The sequence below is a fragment of the Thamnophis elegans genome, chromosome 10 (genome assembly GCF_009769535.1).
Source record: "Thamnophis elegans isolate rThaEle1 chromosome 10, rThaEle1.pri, whole genome shotgun sequence".
NCBI classification, from domain to species: Eukaryota; Metazoa; Chordata; class Lepidosauria; order Squamata; family Colubridae; genus Thamnophis; species Thamnophis elegans.
The window spans coordinates 71,243,290-71,264,177 of record NC_045550.1 but is presented as its reverse complement, the minus strand read 5'-3'; the positions used below and the strand labels follow the sequence as shown (position 1 = coordinate 71,264,177).

General features: G+C 56.2%; 1 protein-coding gene across 1 annotated transcript; it reads right to left on the bottom strand.

The window, feature by feature from the left end:
• Window positions 1-1,564: 1,564 nt before the first annotated feature.
• On the bottom strand, window positions 1,565-20,763 carry LOC116513755 (zonadhesin-like). The gene is made up of 22 exons (XM_032224936.1): window positions 20,667-20,763; window positions 18,763-19,013; window positions 17,173-17,353; window positions 16,425-16,533; window positions 15,349-15,437; window positions 14,793-14,969; window positions 13,583-13,785; window positions 12,055-12,196; window positions 11,043-11,293; window positions 10,116-10,286; window positions 8,977-9,104; window positions 8,486-8,754; window positions 7,250-7,464; window positions 6,942-7,086; window positions 6,041-6,291; window positions 5,037-5,166; window positions 4,411-4,579; window positions 3,930-4,109; window positions 3,501-3,631; window positions 3,066-3,265; window positions 1,863-2,001; window positions 1,565-1,569 (listed from the first exon to the last, which is right to left on the bottom strand). Exons 1-22 carry the CDS (start codon window positions 20,761-20,763, stop codon window positions 1,565-1,567), a joined length of 3,633 nt encoding a protein of 1,210 aa, XP_032080827.1.
• Window positions 20,764-20,888: the final 125 nt, after the last annotated feature.

Here is a 20,888-nt window from a genome sequence, read left to right as displayed (position 1 = left end):
AACTGACCCCCCCGGAGCCCCCTGGGGACCCACCATCCAGGGGTTGGGAGAGGGGCTCCGGGGAAGGACTTTACCTCCTGGTGGCTCCTCGCAGAGCTCCCCTTCGAATTCCTCCAGGCATTCACAGTGGAAGACCCTGGAGCTGTTGTGCCGCACGCAGATCCCGTTATTCAGGCAAGGATTCGGCTGGCAGGGGTCGGCTGCACAGGGAGGGGGAAGGGAGAGTGGGGGTCTTTGAAAATGGGCAGCCCTCCTGGCTGTGGCAGCCCCCAGCCCTCCCTCTGGGGTGATGGTGGCCACCAGGGCAAGGACTGGCAGTTCGGGGGCAACACCGTTGGGCTTCAGGGATCTGCGAAGCTCGACTGCTCTGGGCAACATGCGGCTTTTGGGCAAACTGTGGTTTATTTTGGGGGTGGTGGTGTAATGAACCAGCCCAGAAAATGGGTTAATTTGACCACCTCCACCTGTTTCCCAGCCCTAGAGGGAGGAGAACGCTTGCTAAGGGGGGGGGGGGGTTGTCCCTGCCTTAGGAGAGGGCTGGGTGTTTCTTGGAAGCCCCCCAAGAGATCTGAGATTGCCTGGAGGGCAGGCTGGGAAGTTGTTTTATAGACTCCACTGAGAGAGAACCCTTGTAGCTCAAGGTTGAAATGAGGGTCCTTGGGGGTCTCTGAGTTTGGTGGGTTTCATGACCCAACTAGGCAACATCATCAGTGCTGGAAGGGAGGGAGGTTTGCTTTCACCCTCTTACACTGATGATGTTACCTAGTTTGGGCATCGTGATGCCTGCAAGAAAACAACCAAGCTCAGGGACCCACCGGCACCCCTCATTTATAGACTCCTGTGCAGTTGCCCCTCCTCTCTTTGGGGGCACCAAGAGAACAGCCAGCCCCACATAGGACGGCTCCAACATGGGGGTCTGATGGTTCTCTTCTCCGGAGTGGAAACAATCTCTGGGATGGGCAAGAGGGACCCAAAGCAGCTTGTGGGACACACTGATTAAACCCATGGATGGTGTGTGTGTGTGTGTCTGTGTGTGTGTTTACCTTCTGGCGTGACCCGTGTCTCGCAGAGTAACCCTTCGTAATTCTCCAGACATTCACAGTGGAAGGTATCTGGGCTGTCGTCCAGCACACAGGTCCCATTGTTGGCACAGGAGTTGGGCTCGCAGGGGTCAGCTGCAGAGGAAAGGAGGAACACGGGGGCTCGGAAAGGGGCAGCCCTCCTGGCTGTGGCAGCCCCCCAGCCCCTCCGTCTGGGTGGGGTGACAAAGGCCACAAGGGGCTGGTGCCCCTTGAGGACACAAGGCATTTAGACCGGAGGAGGGTTGCTAACTTACTACCAGTTTGGCGATGCTCCCGCGCATGCACAGAGGTGCCCGGGCGAGTGGCAGAGCCTCCTGCTGCAGCTATTACCGATTTGGCCAAACCGGCCGCAACCCACCTCTGATTTAGACTTTGACACCGCTCGGCAGGGATTTCCAGCCCCCTCTAAGCAGCTTAAAGAGTCAGCCTCTTGGCCCCCCCAACAATCTGGCTCCTCATTTCATGGAAATTTCATGGCATTTTCATCCTTCCAAGGTGGGTGAAATGAGGACCCGGATTGTTGTTGGGGGAGATATGCTGACTCTGTAAGCCGCTTAGAGAGGGCTGGAAGCCCCATGAAGCGGGATATAAGTCTAACTGCTATTGCTACTAAGATGGAAGGCCAAGTCAACCTTGAGCCAGTCAGGATTGAACCCTTGGGCAGAGTGGCCGAGTTTGCCTGCAATGCCGCATTCTAACCGCTGCGCCGCACACACAGGGCCCTCCTGCAGCTCAACAGTATTCCCCCACCCCCCACCCCGCCCCCCCGGGAAGACTCACCCTGATAGCAGCCGCGGGTGAAGTTGAAGATGCGGCAGTGGAAGTCCTGGGGGCAGCCGGTGGCCTTGCAGTCGAGGCTGGAACTGTCCCTGCAGACGCAGTCTTGGCTGCAGTCATCGGCCATAAAGCGGTCCCCCACCTGGTCAAGAAAGGGGGAGCAGGAGATGGACGGGGGCTCCCCAGAGGAGGAAAGGGCCCCACTGGACCAGCTCCTCAGCTTTCCCAGCCCACGGGTGAGCAGTGGGGCCGAGGGCCAATTTCACCTAGGCGGACTTGGGGTGCTTATAGAATGATGAGGAGAGCCCCCTCTCCTTGCCACAATTGCGAGGGAGGGTCTTCTCCCCCTAAAGGTCTGCTTTGGCTCAAGACTCTGCAGCGCTTTTCAGGACAACGAGTAGAAACTGCGGGTGATTTTGCTTAGTGGGGGGGGGGCACTTGATGTAGGTATTTATGGATTGCGCTGGTGTTGAAAGCAGGAGTGTTGCGGTGGCCAAGAGGCGGAGCTCTCGCCTCACCATCAGGAGGTTGTGAGTTTGATCCTAGATAGAGGCAGATATTTCTCTCTCTGGGCACAATGAGAATAAATCTGCTGAAGAAAACTCCGCATTGGCGACAGGAAGGGCATCCGGCCATTAAAATACTCTGCTGGCTCCATTCAGCTGCCCAGACTTCACCCCGCAAGGGATTGTGGGGTCGTTAAAAGAGGATGCAGACGATGCTGACTGGTGTCAAAAGGGGCTTCCGGGCTGAAAGGATTCGCTGGCGATGTCATCGGTGCCTGGGATTGTTTTCACCCATTTGGGGGTCCCTTTAATGTCGCCCCCAGAGCTGGAGCAAAGCACAGGAGCTCACCCCGCCCTGTGGCAGCACTTGGGTCTCAAACATGGCTTTGCCAACCTCCAGCCCAGCATCCTCCCCACGTGAGCCACTCCGCTCCCCATTTATGGATGAAGCACCAGGGACCTATGTGCCTGAGAGTCTCACACCCATGCCTTGGATTTTGAGCGACCCTAAGCTGGAAAGCTTCCTTCTGCCCTTCCTTAGTTGAGGGGTGGGGCCCAAAGGAGCCCCGGGGGAGGGGGGAGGGGGGAGAGAGAGAGACCCCTTACTGGAAGAGATTCTCTGCTGCAGCTGGAGGACCTGGGAGTGGGGACCCTCAAAGAGGGTGATGGGGTGGGGGGGAGGTAGGAGTGGGCCCCGTACCTTATAGTATTTGCCCAGGAAGCTGCAGCCGCAGTCCCGGAAGGGCACGCAGTCAAAGCCGCTGAGGACGTAGCCAGACTCGCACTCGCAGCCTTCCAGGCAGGGGGAGCTGCAGCTGGCGGGGGCCGCCAGGTCGGAGCACGACGGGGGACAGGCTGACATGCAGGGGTTGTAGTGGCTGTGGGGCTGGCACTGGATGGCTGTGGGCAGAGAAGAGAAGCGTTGTGTGGGTCTGGGCCAGAGCGCAGCCCTCTTCCCACCCTGGGCCGCCCCCTCCCTCTGTCCCACGAGGATGCCATAGGGCAGAGCCTGGCGGTGCTCGTCAGCGCCCTGGGAGTGTTGGGGCAGTGACCCCACTGGCTCCCCTGCCCAAGGGGGTGCCAGGCCAGGCCTCCCTCCTGAGATGCCCCCCCCCAAAAGGAGTCTGCTTCTCACCGCAGCCGCTGGCTGCCCTCCAGTCGGCCACCGAGAGGCTCTTGCTCTGGCAGCCCTTGGCATACTGCTCCAGGATGGGGCACAGGCGGGCACTCCGGTTGGCTTCTCTGCACATGTCAAACACGCAGCTCCTGCCGCAGGAGGAGAAGCAGGAGGTCGGCATGGGGGAGTGGCAGTGGGCCAGCACTGCACAGGGAGGGGGGGGGCTCTGCAGGGCAGGTGAAGAAGCGGGCTCCAGCCCCGGAGGAGAGGGAGGGAGGGCAAAGGGGCAGAGAAGCTCGGAATGTCTGGTGGCAGGAAGCGGGCGAAGGCGGAGCCTCCCAGGAAGGGCACAGGCGGGAGCTAAGAAGTTATGCAGACCCCCTGATCCCTCCTGGCCCCACAGGGGGGGCGATGTGGGGGTGGGGTGGAGAAGAAAGCCGCACTCACTGCAGGAAGGGGTCGGGGTCCTGGTGGGCCAAGCAGCCTCGGAAGGGACCCTTGGGGTCTGCCAGGATGCCACAGGCGGAGCTGCCACTGAACACCTTGATGTCCTCTTCGGAGCAAAGGGGGGAAAATCCCACGTCCAGCTCAGCCTCCTCCGGGGGTTCTTCGGCCACGCGGTTTCGCCTGGAAGGGAAAAGGCTTTGAGGATCCCTTGGAGGAAGGGAAAGAGACTACATGGCCTCTAGTACCCTTCTAAGTGGATTCTAGGATTCCACTGCAGGACAGACAGAGGTTTGTGTCTCCGTTGGCAGGGCCAATGCGGGTCAGTTCTGAGGCTGCTGTCCATTCACAGCGCCTGGGATCGTGTGGGCCGTCTTCTTCAGGGAAGGGGGTGCTGCTGGTGGTGGTGGGGGGCTCTGGTGGTCCTGGGGAGGGTTCAGCTTGCCCGTCAGAGGTGGCGATGGCTGCTCCCAGGAGCCCCTACCTGAGGCGGGAGGAGCCTCTCTGGACGGGGACTCTCCAGCTCTCCCCGAAGGTCTGGACGTCCTTGACCAGGGTGCCATCTGGCTTGGCAAAGTCGTTCTTGAACCTCCCATCAAAGTTGCCACAGAGGCCCTCCAGGCTCCTTTTATAGCTGTTGGGCAGCAGGATGCCTGGCCAGGGGAGGGAATCACAGGATAAGAGGGTTGGGAGGGACCATGGAGGTCTTCTAGTCCAGCCCAGGAGACCTTACGCTGTGCTTAAAAGCCTCCCTCCCTCCCATAACTTCTTGTGGTTAATAGTCCTCACTGCTAGGAAATTCCTCCTTCATCCCAGTTGCTTCTCTCTCTGATGAGTTTCCATCTGTCGCTTTTCCTCCTGCCCTCGGGGGCTTTGGAGAACAGGCGGACCCCCCCCCTCTTTCCTGGGGCAGCCCCTCAAATACTGGAAGACTGTCAACGTGTCTCCACTGGTCCTCCTTCTCTCTCTCGACTGCCCAAACCCAATTCCTGCACCCGTTCTTCTGCAGAAATGATTTCCCCCAAGCCAGAACCCCAGGGGAGCTCCGGAGGGTCCTTGGTCTGCCCCCTCCTCTCCCCCCTCCCCCCCCAGCCCCCGCAGCTGCTTCACCTGAATTCTCCAGGCCGTCAAAGCTGACCGAGAGGCCGAAGTCGGACTCCAGGAAAATCTGCCTCCCGCTCTGCTGGATGCGGAGCCCCTCGTGAGGTCGCGCCGGGGGCTCAGTGGCCACTCCGTCCACCTGGAGGGGGGGAGGGGGGAGATGGCAGCATGACCCCTGTTCTCCAAAGGCCACGTTAGGACTCAGCGACCGCCATAAGTACATGCCAGTTGGCAATCTCGATCATGTGGCCACAGAGGCACTTCAATGGTCATAAGTGTGAAAAATGGTCATAAATCACTTTTCCCAGTGCCCTTGTAACTTCAAATGGTCACTAAGCGATTCACCCCGTTCACAGGCAGGAGCCACTTAGCGCAGGGCTCTCCAACCTTGGCAACGTGAAGCCCGGAGGACTCCAACTCCCAGAATCCCCCAGCCAGCAAAGCTTTTTCTTTCGCTTCACCTTACGACCTTTCTTGCCACAGTTGTTAAGTGAATCACTGCAGCTGTTGCGTTGTTAAGGGAATCTGGCTCCCCCTTGACCTGGCTTGTCCGAGGGGGGTATAAGGGGATCACTTGGCCCCAGGACACTACGACCGTCGTAAATACGAGCCAGTTGCCAAGCGTCTGAATTTTGACCCTGTGACCATGGGGAATGCCGCAACAGTCGTAAGTGTGAAACGTGATCATAAGTGACTTTTTCAGTGCTGTTCTATCGCTGAATGGTCACTAAATGGATGGCTGTAAGTCAAGGACTACCTGCATTTCCCCCTTTCTGCCAGTGGGGGGAGGGGGGGTCTTTTCTGGGGATGCCCTGGGGGGGGGGACTCTGGCACCCCACGCTGCCTTTCGATAGCAGGGGGGCTTCAGTGAGCCTAGGGGCCACCCTTCCATCCCCACGGCCCCTTCCCTGGCTCAGGGCCCCCGCAGAGCTGAAGCTGGGGAGGGGGCTTTGGAGGGGCTTCGGAGGCCTCCGGGCTCAGGGTGGGCGCAGGGCTGCCGGGAGGGCCCTTACCACCAGCTTCCTCCTCTGCCGGAAGAGCACCGTGTGGTTGTAGACGCGGATGCGCAGCTCCTTCAGCACGGAGGGCTGGCCGGAGCCGACCACCAGCCGGTTGGTCCCTTCGATGCTCAAGGGCTCCAGGCGTTCGGAAGCATCGGGCCGGGTCTGGGCCAGCACGTAGGTGTGCAGCCCCTGGAAGTGGTGCAGGAGGCCGTCGAAGGTCAGGTAATGCGGGTCTCCCGTGACCAGGCAGTTGCCGAACCCTGGAGGAGGGGAGGAAGCGAGGTCAGCCAGTGGCTCCTGCAGCATCCCGGGCGTCGTCTCCTGGCAGAGGATTCCCCAATGGGACCAGCTGGGGCGGGGGCTTCTCTTTCCTAGGGGCTGCTCATTGGGAAAGACCCACCCAGCCCAGGCTGCTCTTGGAGGCCAAGGACTCCGTGGGCTGGGCGGGGCTGAAGACCCTCCTCCAGATGCCTCCTGGACCACGCCTGGGTTGGGGGCTCCTTGGGGCTCTCTGAGCTGGGTGGCTTTCTTGCAGGCATTAAAGCCTCAGGGATAGAAGAGGGCTGGGCTTGCAGAGAGGAGGAGGAGGAGGAGGAGAAGCACTCAGAGTTGGGTGATGTTTTTGGTAGACATTTCATTACCCAACTGGGTAATATCATCAGTGCCACTGAGTACAAAACAGGAAGCTCAGAGAGCACCCAGGTCCCCTCAATTTCAAGGCTGAGCTAGAGATATTCTCCTGGGGTTTTCCCAGATGAGCCCCTAAAGGCTGGGGGGGAGGGGGGAGTGGGAGTGGGAGTTAGGGCTGCCCTTATCAGACGGGGCTGCCTCAAGGGGTGGGGGTCTCCTTCTGCCCAGAGCTCCAGCTCCTCCCCCCCTGCCCCCCACGGCTGGCATCCCTGAGCCCTACCTGTGGGTTTGCAGTGCAGCTTCCCGTCTTTCTTGGTATCACAAACCTCCCCAGGCTCACAGCCGAAGTCCTGGCACTTGATGGCTCCCCCTTTGCGACAGCGGCACTTTTGGCTGCAGTGGGGGGTCAGCCAGCTCTCCCCGATCTGCCAAAGGGAGGGGGCCCTGGGGGTTAGTTCAGGGCCACGAGGGGAGGCCCCTTCCGCAGCCTTGTGGGGCTGCTGCTCACCACCGTGGCTGACCCCCCCCAAGGCTCCGGGCAGAGATCGGGGGCTCCGATCCCCTGCAGGCAGGAGCCCCCCCGCTTACCTTGTGGTACCGGCCGTCCTTGTCCTGGCAGCCGCACTGGCTGAGGGGCACACACTGGTCGTCGCTGAGCACGAAGCCCTGGTGGCAAACGCAGCCTTCCAGGCACTGCCCCCCCGGGGGCTTCTCACACAGCTCCCCCGCGTAGATGTTGCTGCAGGTGGGTGGGCAGGGAGGGGCACAGGGGGAGTAGAAGCTGTTGGGGGGGCAGGGCAGGGCTGGAGGGAAGGAGAGGGAGGGGGGGGCAGCCAATTAGCCATTGTTGGTTCTTGATTGCAAAATGCATTTGCTGCCCATCTCGCTTCAAAGCGACTCTGGGGGGCTCACAGGCCCAAAAACATTTCAGCCCCCCAAGACCAACATGCACCCGATAAGGAAGCCCTGGACTTATGACCACAAGGAATGGCGAGAATAGAGCCGGAAGGGACCTTGGAGGTCTTCTAGTCCACTTCTCAAGCAGGAGGCCTCATGCGTTCCAGACAGAGAGGATGGAGCCCAAAACCTCCGTTGCTAAGCGGGACAGTTCTTAAGTGAGTTTTGGCCCATTTTGCAACATCTCTTGCCACGGCTGTTGAGTGAATCTGGCTTCCCCATTGGTTTTGCTGATCAGGTCACAAAAGGGGATCATGTGACCCCGGGGCACTGCGACCGTCATAAACATGAGTCAGCTGCCAAGTGTCTGAATTTTGACCACGTGACCCTGGGGATGCTGCAACGGTCGTAAGTGTGAAAAATGGTCACAACTCACGTTTTTCAGTGCTAAGTGTAACTTTGAACGGTCACTAAACAAACTGTCGTAAGTCGAGGGAAGGTGGGGTGACTCTTACTTAACCCACCAGCTCCAGCATGAAGCTCCCCCATTGGGTCCCCAGGACGCCTGGCAGGACTCGCTCTTAGGACCATTCCAGAAAGTCCGGAGGGGGGGGGAGCCATTCCTTCTCCTGGACACGGACACGGACACACACACACACACACACACACACACAATTCCCTGGCCGAGAGGGCCCCCAGCAGGCCTCCCCGCCTGGTGTGGCTGGGCGGGGGCTCGTGGTGGGTCCAGGAGAGAGACCAGCTGCAGAAGAACGGTTGCCAGGCCAGGTGTGTTGCTGCCAGCTCCCTCTCTGGCCTGTGGCACAAGGCAACCCCTGCCCACCTTTGCCCACCTTTCCTCTTCCGCCTCGGCGCTTCCTCCCTGGCCTCCCCCTCCCTCCCCCGGGATCGGCCTCCCCGGCTGCTTACGGCAGAAAGTGCTGTTCCTCCACTGGACGGCCACCCCCTTGGCCTGACAGGTGTCCACGTAGGCTTGCACCACGGCACAGAGGGTGGCGTGCATCCCGTCGTACTTGCACATGTCGTAGACGCAGGTCTGGATGAAGAGGTCTGGCGGCACCAGCGGGTGGCAGGGCACGAAGGCTCCAGATCGCAGGACCTGGCACTGCTCTTCCACGGAGGGCAGGTCGCCCGGGGCACAAGGGGGGCCCAGCTCTGGGCGGGTGTCTGGCAGGCAGCTGCAAGGAAGGCAGGTGTGGGGGGGGTTGGCTGGGGGAGCAGAGAGGAAGCGGACCAGGCGCCTCTGGAGCTGAAGGGAAAGGGGGCACCCTCCATCCAAAAGTTTGACAACCGACTTACAATTATGAGTTGGAGTCAGATGCCTCTGATGTAGAATGGAAGGAAGGGAGGGAGGGAGGGAGGGAGGGAGGGAGGATGGATAGCAAGTGGGGACCACACACCTTGAGTCTTCAGGATCGTCCACCTTCCAGCTGTTCCCAAACTGAGTGACGTTCTTGGCCTGGGAGCCATTGGGCATCAGCAACTCATCCTCCTTTTGGCCATTGTAGTTCCCACAGAGGCCACGCACCTGGGGAGAAGAGGGAGGTTCAGGTGAGTCGCTGGGCGGCAAATTCAAAATACAAACCCCAATAAACAGCAGGGCCATGTTTCCTTCGCCTGGTGCAACGGGATTCTTCATTACTCAACTAGATAGAACTCTGATGATGCTACCTAGTTGGGTCATGAAACGTCTGCAAAACAACAACAATCCAGCTCAGATAGCACTAAGGATCCCACAGTCCTCCTCTTCCTCCTCTCCTTCCCTCCCTTCCAGCACTGATGATGTTCCTTAGTTGGGTCATGAAAAGTCTGCAAGGAAACCACCCAGCACAGAGAGCCCCCAGGTCAACCCTGGGCGACAGAGACTCCCTGCCACAAGGGCACAAGGGCATAGCTTGACCTCAGTCAAACACTTTGTGCCAACCCATCCTCTGAACCAGTGGGCGGCCCAAGAAGCTGAGTGTATTTAAAGGGGGGGCTTCATTGGTGGGAGGCACACTCTGAGTACAGATTTTCTTATTTTTTTTAATTATTATATAATCACAAATATTATTAGTTTAGTTTAGTTTTAGTTTTTTCCTTCTGTTGGTTCAAATTTGTAATTTTCGTTTGCTGAATAAAAAATGGAATTGAAGAAGCTTCTTGGGTGAGAAGTGAAATTATTTCAGAGAAAGAAACCCAGGCAGGTCCAGGGGGCAAAGGTGCCCCTGGGACTCTGCTCTTGGGTCTGGGCTTCCCCCCATCCACAGAGGACCAGAGAGCTTCTAGTGGTGATATCCCAGTGGGATTTCTTAATCTCAAGCCGCGGTCTCTGAAGGGCCATCGGATGGGAGATGGGCAACGGATGGGACCTTGTTTGGGAATTCCCTAGAAGTCCTCGACCAGCTGCTTCTGGGGCAGGGATGGCAGGTTGAGAAGGTCCTGAGGATGACACGGTGTGTCTGGGGAAGACCTCCAACCTCCAGCAGAGCTGCGGCTGATCTTTGCTCTCCAAAGGCAACGTGTCACCTGGATGGATCCCCTTCCACCCGGGACTCACCTGGGAGAAGTAGGAGCTGGGCAGGCTGATCTCCAAGTACTGATTCCCATCGTATTTCACCATCAGCCCAAAGTCCGTTTCCACCACCATGTAGTTGCCCACGTTGGAGACGGTCACCGAGTTTCTCTGGGAGCGGCTCTCCACGGGGCTGTAGGCCCTCTCCTTGTTCAGCTGCGGAGGGGCGAACGGTTGTGAGTCAGCCCTGGGAGGGAAGCAGAAGGCACCCCCAGGGCCACCCCAGACACCCGGGGGTCTTCCTCGCTTCCTCACTGGGAGAGCCAGGCAACTCCTGGCAGTCCTCGACTTACAACCATCCATTTAGTGACTAAAGTTACAACGGCACTGAAAAAAGTGATGTATGGCCATTTTTCACACTTACAACCTTTACAGCATCCCCAGGGTCACTTGATCAAAATTCAGACGCTTGGCAACGGGTTCATACCTATGACGGTTGTAGTGTCTTGGGGTCATGTGATCCCCTTTTGCGACCTTCTGACAAGATTCACTTAACAACCGTGTCACTAACTTAACAACCGCAAGGATTCACTGAACGAGGGCAAGAAAGGTTATAAAATGGGGCAAAGCGCGCTTAGCAAATGTCTCGCTTAGCAGCGGAAATGTTGGGCTGAATTGTGGTTGTAAGTCGAGGACTACCTGTACTGGGCTCTTCCCAAAGGATTGGATAACCCTGGAAAATCAAACCAGCCATGGCTATAAATAGAGAACTAATCAACCCCTAAACCAGGGGTGTCCAACCGTGGCAGCTTTAAGACTGGTGGACTTCAACTCCCAGCATAGCTGGCTGGGGAATTCTGGGAGTTGAAGTCCACCAGTCTTAAAGCTGCCCCTACCCTAAACTGAAGCTTGATGAAAAGTAACTGGTGACGGAGCTCAGAAGACCCGAAGCCACCCAGGCCCCCTTTGTACCAGGATCTTCTTGTCCTTCTGGAGAGTGATCCGTAGGTCGTAGACATCCACGTGGACCTCCCGGAGGTAGGTGGCTCCTCGTAAGCCCCGGTCTTCGTTCTTCCCCGTGACGTTGAAGGGGGTGACTGTGCAGAGGCTCCGGGCATCGCAAGCAGTGACCAGGGTGTACAGGCAGGTGCCCAGGAAGGTGTGCATCACTTTGTCAAAGGTGTAATAATGGGGATCGCCCACCACGTGGCACGATGCCCGGCCTGCAGGACGCAGAGAGACTTTGGTAAGCTTAAGGGGGGGCAGAGTTTCAGGTTCTCTTGGCAATCACTTAAATAGGAGCCAGCTGTGTGCTGCGGCAGCCACAAAAACCCAACACAATCCCAGGTTGCATTAACAGAGGGACAGAATCAAGTTCACGTGAAGGGTTAATACCACTTTATAAGGCCTTGGTAAGGCCACACTTGGGATACGGCATCCAGTTTTGGTCGCCACGACATATAAGAGATGTTGAGATTTATAGAAAGTGCAGAGAAGAGCAACAAAGAAGATTAGGGGACTGGGGGCCAAAACATAGGAAGAACGGTTGCAGGAACTGGGCCTGGCTAGTCTAGGGAAGAGAAGGACCAGGGGAGACATGATAGCACTCTTCCAATGTCTCAGGGGCTGCCCCAAAGAAGAGGGAGTCGAGCTATTCTCCAAAGTGTCAGAAAGGAAGACAGGGAACTGAATGGGAACGAATCAAGAAGATTGGCTTCAGCAGTGGGTTGGACTACCAAGACTTCCAAGGTCCCTTCCTGTTCTGTCGTTCTGTTATCCAATTCATCTCTCTCGCTTTCCTCTCTCAATGTGTGGTCGACCAAACCACCCCTGTCTCTGATGTTTCTAAGGAATTGCTTTGTGGTATTAGAAGATCTCCTCGGTGCCCTTGAAGTGCCAGGCAGGCTGATTTCGTTGGCAGTTCTGTTAATTCTCCACCACTACCTGTCATGAAACATATGCCAGTCCGACATGCTGAACTTACCCTTGGTGTAGCAACCCAGTACTCCGTCCTGAACAGCGCAATTCTCCTGCACACCACATTGCCATGGGGCACATGTGATCTTGTTGTGCCCGCAGGTGCATCGATTTTGGCAGGACTCATCAGTGAACCAATTCTCCCCCAGCTGCCAAGAAGAAGAGGAGAAAAGGGTAGGTTGGAAAGTCACTGAGACCCTCAAAAAATGCCCCCTCCTCCCTCCCTCCCTCCTAGGATGTTGATGGCTGCAGCCCTCCCCCTCTCCGCACTGGCTCAGCCCCTCCCATTTCTGCTGGCTTTCCTCGCCCCCTGGAGTCCATCTCTGATTGCCTGAGCTCCGGAGCCTGTGCTGCCTAGGCCATTTCTGAAGATTGGCTCCGAAAAGGCATTCCTGTGCTTTAGGCCCCCCCTCGAGCACAAAGTCCAGAAGGGGTTTCTGAGTAGAAGCAACACTGCGTGCTTCCCTTTCACCAAAGCCGCCGCTTGAGCCGTCTCTGCTAATCCCATGGGGCTCTGCAGCCCTTTGTCCATTGGGGGAATGGAAGCATCCTCCATGGCTTTGCATAAAGTTGAGTTTGAGTTTATTATATTTCTATGCCGCCCTATTCCCCGGAGGGGACTCAGGGCGGCTCACAACCAAAGTCTTCTTGCTGCTGCCAGCATACGTACATAGCATCGAAGTTCCGGTTTCTCCCCCAGTTCTTTGTCCAATAAGCCCAAAAGGAAAGTCCCTAGTTTTATTTTTATATCCACTTGAAGAATATTTTGCATTAAGATGTGAATCGTACTCCAATGTTTATTTCTTTGTGTTGTCACAGGCCCAACACAAATGATGGGTTTGCATTCCCAACATACACTTGAAGTACTACACATTTTTTGAGAGTGGGCTGTATACACCCAGTGGGAAGGGAACAGCGTTCCGTGCGCCTTTAGTCATGCCACATGACCACAGAGACGTCTTCGGACAGCGCTGGCTCTTCGGCTTTGAAACGGAGGTGAGCCCCCTAGAGTCAGGAACGACTAGCAGGCAGGTGCGAGGGGAACCTCTCCATTTACCCTTATATATACCCCAGTGTTTCTCAACCTTGGCAACTTGAAGATGTCTGGACTTCAAGTCCCAGAATTCCCCAGCCAGCGAAGTTGCCAAGGTTGAGAAACACTGATATACCCACTCATTGTCATTGTGACAGCCCCTCAAATACTGGGATGCTGCTGTGTCCCCCCCCTCCTTTTCTCTAGACTGGCCAGATTCAAATCCTGCACCTGTTCTTCCTGTGTTTTAGTCTCCATCTTAGCCGCTCTTCTCTTCCCTTTTTCCAACGTCTCCACCGCTTTTTTGTAGTTTTGTGACCTGGATGCAGGATTCCAAAACTGGATTCTGTATTCCAGGTGAGGCCTTACTAAGGATTTACAAATAGGTCCTAATACTTCGCCTGGCATGGAGTATGGTCCCGTTGCTGTGAAGGTCTGCAGCCAAGGAAGCCAGGCGACTCCGGGTCCCCCCTGCCTCCCGCCCCAGAGGAGGAAAACCCACCTGGTAGTAGTTTCCCTGGCTATCCACACAGCCGCAGTCGGCCTCGGGGACACAGGTGTCTCCACTCAGGACGAAGCCTTCGTTGCAGAAGCAGCCGTCCGTGGGGAGGGGGCTGCACGGGGGGAGCCCTTGGGGCTTCACACAGCTGGAAGGGCAGGAAGTCCCACAGCTGCTGTAGTGGCTGTTGACGGGGCAGGAGACGGCTGGAAGGGAAGAGGCCTCAGTCACGGGAGGGGTCTCCCTCTCTCACACCAGCACAGCCTTTCACACAGGCCCCCCTCGGCTCTAGTCAGGGTGTGTGTGTGCGTGATTGAGGAGGGTGCTGAGCGGGACTGTTGCCCAGGAGAGGAGAAAGGAGGAGGAGGAGGAGAAGGGAGGAGGAGAAGGATGCAGTGAGTGGGAAAAAGAAGAAGAGGAAGAGGAGGAGGAGGAAAAGATAAAGAGGAGGACGAACAGCCAAAGGGAAACTGAGAGCAGCTTCACCCAGTCGGAGGGGGAAGAGGGGGGGAGGTTGGGCCTTTGGGGTGCCCCAAGACTCAGCCCCTTCTCTTTCGCAGCTCACATGAAGCCACTGGGGGAGGTGGCCCCCAGTTGGGAGAGGGCTGTTATGAACACATTGCTGACACCCAGGGATAGAGGTCCCGGGTGCGAGGGCAGGTGGCATGGCGTGGAAGTCCTGCCTCTGGCCCTGGAGGCTGTGAGGGTCCGGAGTCTCACTTCAGAAGCCCCCCCCCCGGCTACAGGACAATATCAAGCTCCTCTCTCGGGGTGGGGGTGGGGGCAGAACCCTACAACCAGGGGGGTCTTTTACACTCAAAACTCCTGCTTGTTCCCCATGCTTCTGTCTTGTCCATTGTCTACAAGACGTAAATGAATAAATTATCCATCCACAGGATGGATGGAAGGGAACGAAGGAAGGAAGAAGAAAAGAAGCAAGGAGAGGACATAAAAGGAAGGAGGGAGGGAGGAAAGAAAGAAGGAAGGAAGGAAAAGTCATGAAAGAAGAGTGGAAGAGAGGGAGAGAAGTAAAGGAAAGAAAGGAAAGAAAGGAAGAGAAGGAAGGAAGGAGAGTTGCTCTTTGGGCTCCTTCCCTCGCAGCCCCCTGGCTGTCCAAATCTAGTCCTGTGGTTCTCCTGAGCCAGTCCCGGGTCTCCTTGGACGCCTCCCTGCCCAGCTTCCCCTCCCCCCCATCCCCAAGCGCAGCACTTACGACAGAGGGTGGAGTTCCGCCATTCCACGCACAGCCCAGCGTTGGCGCAGGAGGCCGCGTAGGCTTGCAGCCCGTGGCACACGGAGGTCTGCTGTCCTTGAGTGAGGCAGACGTCATAAATGCAGTTCTCCAGGAAATGGGCGGGGTCGACCAGAGCATGGCACTGCCCGAAGGGCCCTGGGCAGAAGGGGAAGCAGTCAGCATGGCCGCCCCAGGCCCTCCCGGGGGTGGGGGGCATCCCTTTTGCTGAACAGACAAAGGCAGGGCCCCTTGCCCAGGGGAGAGAGCGTGAGGATGGGGCGGGGCTCCCCAGCCAAAGCCCCTCCTCACCTGTGCCTTTGTCTCAGCCTGGGCCCCATTGCAAAGCTTCTGCCCCCAAGCATTAGCCCTGCTCAAGGGGCCGGTCCAGTGTGCTGCCTTGCAAATGAAACACCTCTCCGCCCTCCATCTGAACACGCCCGGCTGGCACTTCTGAGGGCAGCGAGTGTGAGCTCAGAACGAGAGAGGCAGCAGTTCCACTGGGGAGCCATTCTGCCGCCCCACCAGGGAGCTTTACCTGTTGGATCTGCGATCAGGCGGCAAGCAGAATTCCTCTGAATTTCCTCTTCCAGCTTTGGGTCACATAATTCTGCTGGGCTGGAACATCTGCCAAAGGCCAGAGGGGAGAGGTGGCTCAGGACAGTCCCATTAGGGTCTCCTCCTTATGGGGAGGGAGGAACGCTGAGTAGGCCCCCTCCCACGAAAGATGAAGTGATGGGAAGCCCCTTTCAACCCCTGGAGGGTCCTTCATCTGGAAATCCCTTCTCCTAGCCCAACAACTATGAGGGCCAGGGTTAGGGAGGGAGTAAGTAAGGCAGTAAATAATAAAGGAGAATATTCATAGCTCGGAGTTGAAACGAGGGGTCCTTGGTGCTCTCTGAGCTGAATTATTTTCTTGCAGATATTTCATTGCCCAAAGTAGGGAACATCATCAGTGCAGGCTCTGTGCACCATAGCAACGGCACTTAAGACTTATATGCTGCTTCACAGGGCTTTACAGCCGTCTCTAAGCGGTTTACAAGGCTCAGCCTTGAGGTGGGCCTTCATTTGACCCACCTTGGAAAGCAGGAAGGCTGAGGCAACCTTGAGCCGGTCAGGATCAAACTCCTGGCAGTGGGCAGAGTTTGCCTGCATTGCTGCCCTTTAACCACTGCAGCACCCTCAGTGCAACCAGGCTCAGACAGCCCCAGGGACCCCTTGGAAGCCTTTGAATATTAGGAGCTCCACCTAAGGGGAAGGTACTTGTAGCGCTAAGAGACTCCCATCCCCGGAGTTCTTTGGGCCATCCCCTCCACTAAATGTGCCTCTGTGAGATGGAATATAGTCTGGATTCCCAGGAGGAGGGAGGGAGGGAGGGGAGGAACAAAGACAGCTCAATTCCCACAGTTTGTGTGGGAGAAAGAGGGTGAAGATGGCTCCTCCCTAACCATTCCCAGAGCTTTTGCTTTAGAAGGGTGGTTTGCTGGCTTTACTTTGGCAAGAATCTGTCTTTAGGCGAGGAACAAACAAGACATTTCCTTGGAAGAACCACAATATGCTTTTCTTGATTTGGGGAGCCTGAGACTCAGCTCAGTCTAAGCCAGCAGAACATACATGCTACTGTTGTCTGGGACAAGCCAACTGTTTCCGAGTTGAGTTGAGTCTCCCGCAGGTTCTCCATCCGGCTTGAGGTTGTCATCGCCCGGATTCCCATTGAAATTACCTTTGGAGGGAGGGAAAGAGGAAACGCTTATTTCTGGGGCCACATTTCTTTACCTGATCAACGCTTAAGCCTTCTGTTTGAAAGGGAGGCTCCCACCCTCGCCCGGGCACCAAAGAGCTGCAGGGCCAGAAACCGAAGCTCATCCAGGAGAGAGGAGGAATCTCCTAACAGGGAGGACAATTAATTCCGAGTGAAATGACTTCCCTCCAGAAGTCGTGGGTTCTCCATCACTGGAGGTTTTGAAGAAGAGACTGGACGGCCACTTGGCTGGAATGGTACAGAGTCTCCTGCTTGAGCAGGGGGTTGGTCTAGAAGACCTCCAAGGTCCCTTCCAACTCTACCTCTGTTATTCTGACCCCCGATCTTTGCTCCTGCTGATTCCAACCCTTATCGTCCTTCAAGAGTTGCCCACTCTTGTCCATAGAAGGTCCCTCCCATGCAGTGGGGAAGTTCATTTTTTTCACTCCTGGTTTCTGTGGGCGTGGCTTGGTGGGTGTGGCTTAGGGGAAGGATACTGTGAAACCCCCATTCCCTCCCCACTCTGGGGCCAGCCGGAGGTGGCATTTGCCGGTCCCGCTACCGGATCTTCAGAACCTGTCAGAACCTGCTGGACTTCACCCCTGTGCTCCCATCTCTCACCACACAGGCCGCAGAGCAGCCCCTGGTATTCGGCCGGCATGGCCACCTCCACGTAATGGTTGCCATCAAAGCGGACGCTCAGGCCAAAGTCGGTTATCAGGATGACGTAGCTGCCACTCAAGCGCACCACTATCTTGTTGCCTCCGATGTAGACGGGCAGGTTCCTCCGAGTGCCGTTGACCTGGGGAAGATTTCCCAAAAGAGTCACCTCCTGCCAGCCTCAACGAGGGAGGCTCCTCGCTGCTCTTCCCCAGGTGGGAAGGAGCCCCCTACCCTAAAAGCCCAGGCCCTCCCCAGCACACGGCTGCGTCTTTCCTTTCCTTCCCCCTCTGGGCTCAGGCCAAGCAACTGGATGGAGGCTATTCCCTCCTCCTTGTTTTCTAAGAATGAGTTAGGCCAGTGGTTCCCAAACTTGGCAACTTTAAGACCTGTGGACTTCAACTCCCAGAATTCCCCCAGCCAGCTATGCTGGCTGGAGAATTCTGGGAGTTGAAGTCCACAAGTCTTAAAGTTGCCAAGTTTGGGAACCACTGAGCTAGGCTAAAAAACTTCCCTTCCTTCTTCCTCCCAACCAGAATCCCATCCGGCCTTCTGACTCTCTCTCTCTGCGGGATGGAGGTTAAACACAGCCTCCTGTGACACGGGCAGCTTGCAAAACGCAGGCAGGCAGGCAGGCAGGCAGGCAGGCAGGCAGGCAGGCAGGCAGGCAGGCAGGCCTCCAGGAAGGGCCACAGCCGAGCCCAATATCTCTCTTGCTAAGCCAGACAATGGTTAAGTGACTTTTGCCCATTTTACGATCTTTCTCTGCCCCAGTTCTTAAGTGAATCACTGCGGTGGTTAAGTCAGGAATAGGTTGTTAAGTGAGTCTGGCTTCCCCATGGACTCTGCTAGTCGGGTGGTTGCAAAAGGGGATCACGTAATCCGTCATAAATATGAGTCAGCTGCCAAGCCTTTCAGTTTTGATCAGATGACCCCGGGGATGCTGCAATGGTCATAAGTGTGAAAATTGGCCCTAAGTCACTTTTTCCAGTGCCGTTGTAACTTTGAACGTTCACTATGTGGATGTAAGACAAGGACTGCCTGTAATATAGAATGAAAACACACAGCAGCGGAGCTAAAAAAAAAATTAACCATCCTACCCCCTTCTAGCACTGATGATGTTCCCTAGTTGGGCCATGAAACGTCTGCAGGAAAACAATCAAGCTCAGAGAGCACCAAGGACCCCACAGTCCTCCTCTTCCTCCTCCTCTTCCTCCTTCTTTTCCTCTTCCTCCTTCTTTTCCTCCTCCTCCTCAACCCCTTTCCCTTCTAGCACTGATGATGTTCCCTAGTTGGGCCATGAAACGTCTGCAAGAACCAAGTCCAGAAAGCACCCAGGGATCCCTCATATGTACAACTATCATGTACCCCTCCGTTCCTGAAGAGCATAAAGAGGGACGCATCCTTTGCCTGCACAGGCCCCTCTCGCTATTTTCTGGAGTGAACGTCTGCAGACCACGCGGAAGAAGCAGCGCCTGCAGCCGGCCTTAGTGATGGGCTTTGGGGTACCCTGATCCCACCCAGGAGCCCCCAGAAGGAGAGTCCCCTTACGTTGACTTTCCTGTTCTTCAGCAGGGACACTTGGCTCCCGTGGACGGCCACGTGCACCGAGTGGACGTAAGACACGGCCCGGTTGGAGCCCCGGTGCTCATTGGTGGTGGAGACGTCAAAGGCCTCCAGGCCATGGGTGGAATTGGAGCAGGCTTTGGCCAAGGTGTAGGTGCAGTTGCCCATGAAGTGGTGGACCCGCCCGTCGAAGGTGGTGTAATGGGGGTCTCCTGAGGCAGTGCAGATTGAGGGGGCTGGGGGAGGGGGGACAAAAGAAATAGCAATAGCAGTTAGACTTATATACCGCTTCATGGGGCTTTCAGACCCTCTCTAAGCGGTTTACAGAGTCAGCATATCGCCCCCAACAACAATCCGGGTCCTCATTTCACCCACCTCGGAAGGATGGAAGGCTGAGTCGACCTTGAGCCGGTGAGATTTGAACAGCCGAACTGCAGAACTGCAGTCAGCTGAAGTAGCCTGCAGTGCTGCATTTAACCACTGCACCACCTCGGCTCAGCAAGGGTCCCTTCCCAAAGCAGCCAAGGTGCCCCAAGCAAAACGCCTATGCAGAGCCTCCATCGTGCAGGTTGTCCCAAAGGTGCTTCCCCCCCCCCACCCGCCCCAAAAGACCTCTTGGTCTTTTTCCTTGAAAGCCTTTCCCTTCCCATCTGAGAAGCTTCTTCAGTTCTAACGGATTGCTGGGGCAATGGAAGGATTTATATTCTTTGCAGCGCTTATAAAGTCAATATAAACCGTTCCATTCCTCACTAGACAGTTAGAACTGAAGAAGCTTCCGGGATGAGAAGCAAAAGGTTTTCAAGGGAAAAACCAAGACACGCTTCAAGGTGCTAGTCGTTACTTTTAAAGCCCTCCATGGTATAGGACCTGGCTATCTGAGAGACCGCCTCCTGACAGTCACCTCCCAAAGACCTACAAGATCCCACAGACTAGGTCTCCTCCAGATTCCATCTGCCGGCCAATGTCGGCTGGCGACTCCCCGGGGGAGGGCCTTCTCTGTGGCTGCTCCGGCCCTCTGGAACGATCTCCCCGTTGAGATCCGGACCCTTACTACCCTCCCGGCTTTCCGCAAAGCGGTTAAGACCTGGCTGTTCTGGCAGGCCTGGGGCTGTTGAATTATCCAGCCCCATCCTATGATATGACTGTTGCTGAATTTTTAATTGTTGTTTTTATTTTTGTACCCCCCTTCCCTTCTTATTGTTATCCGCCCTGAGTCTTCTGGGAGTAGGGCGGCATACAAGCTAAATAAAACTCAAACTCAAACTCAAGAACAACTTATCATCCCTAACCTCCACCCATCTGCCCCACAACTGCAAAACAGGAGGCCTCCTGGGGACATTGTCTTCCCCAAGAAGCCACATGGCCTCCAAGGTGATTGGCAAGTGCCAACCCACAGAGAAGCCAAAGAGACAGAAGCCAGGCAGAAAAGAACATGGTGCTCCTTGCCTGATCTTCTCAAGAGGGCCTGCATCCCCTGAGACAGTTGGGTCTATGGGAGGAGGTGTAGGCTCAGGTGGGCAAAGAAAAGGAGCTAAGTTAGCATCACCCTTCCAACTGTCACTCATCCCTTCACAGAGCAAGAAGGTGTATTCTTCCCAAACAGCAACATGGGTTGAGGAACACCTTATCCACCCCTAAGCTCCATGTCTTTGGGGCATCACTAGAAAAAAGGAGGATCTCCTGGGAACATTGTCCTCCTAAAAGAATCACACGACTTTCAGGATATGTGGCAAGTCCAATTTCAAAGGACGCCCGTAGGAGTAGACACACCAGGCACGTGTTACATACTACATCCTGCCCTCCCTTTTCCTCCTGGGAATCTGCAGTGGATGGAGCCATGGCTTTCCCTGAAGCATTGCAGGCAAGGAAAGCTTGAGAGTCAGAGTTACCTGGCACAGTTGGCCATGTGGGAGAAGGCGTTGGTTCTGGTTCTGTTGGAGAAAGAGAAGAAGTGAAGTTATGATCAACCCTCCTGTTGTCATTCATCCCTTAGGAGAAGGGAATGAGGTCTTCTTAGCAATGGAAAAAGAAGGGCCAGAGGACATCCTATTGGCCTCCAATCTCCACCTATTACGCCCCTCCCTGGGAACCTGGGTGATCTCAGGAACGTC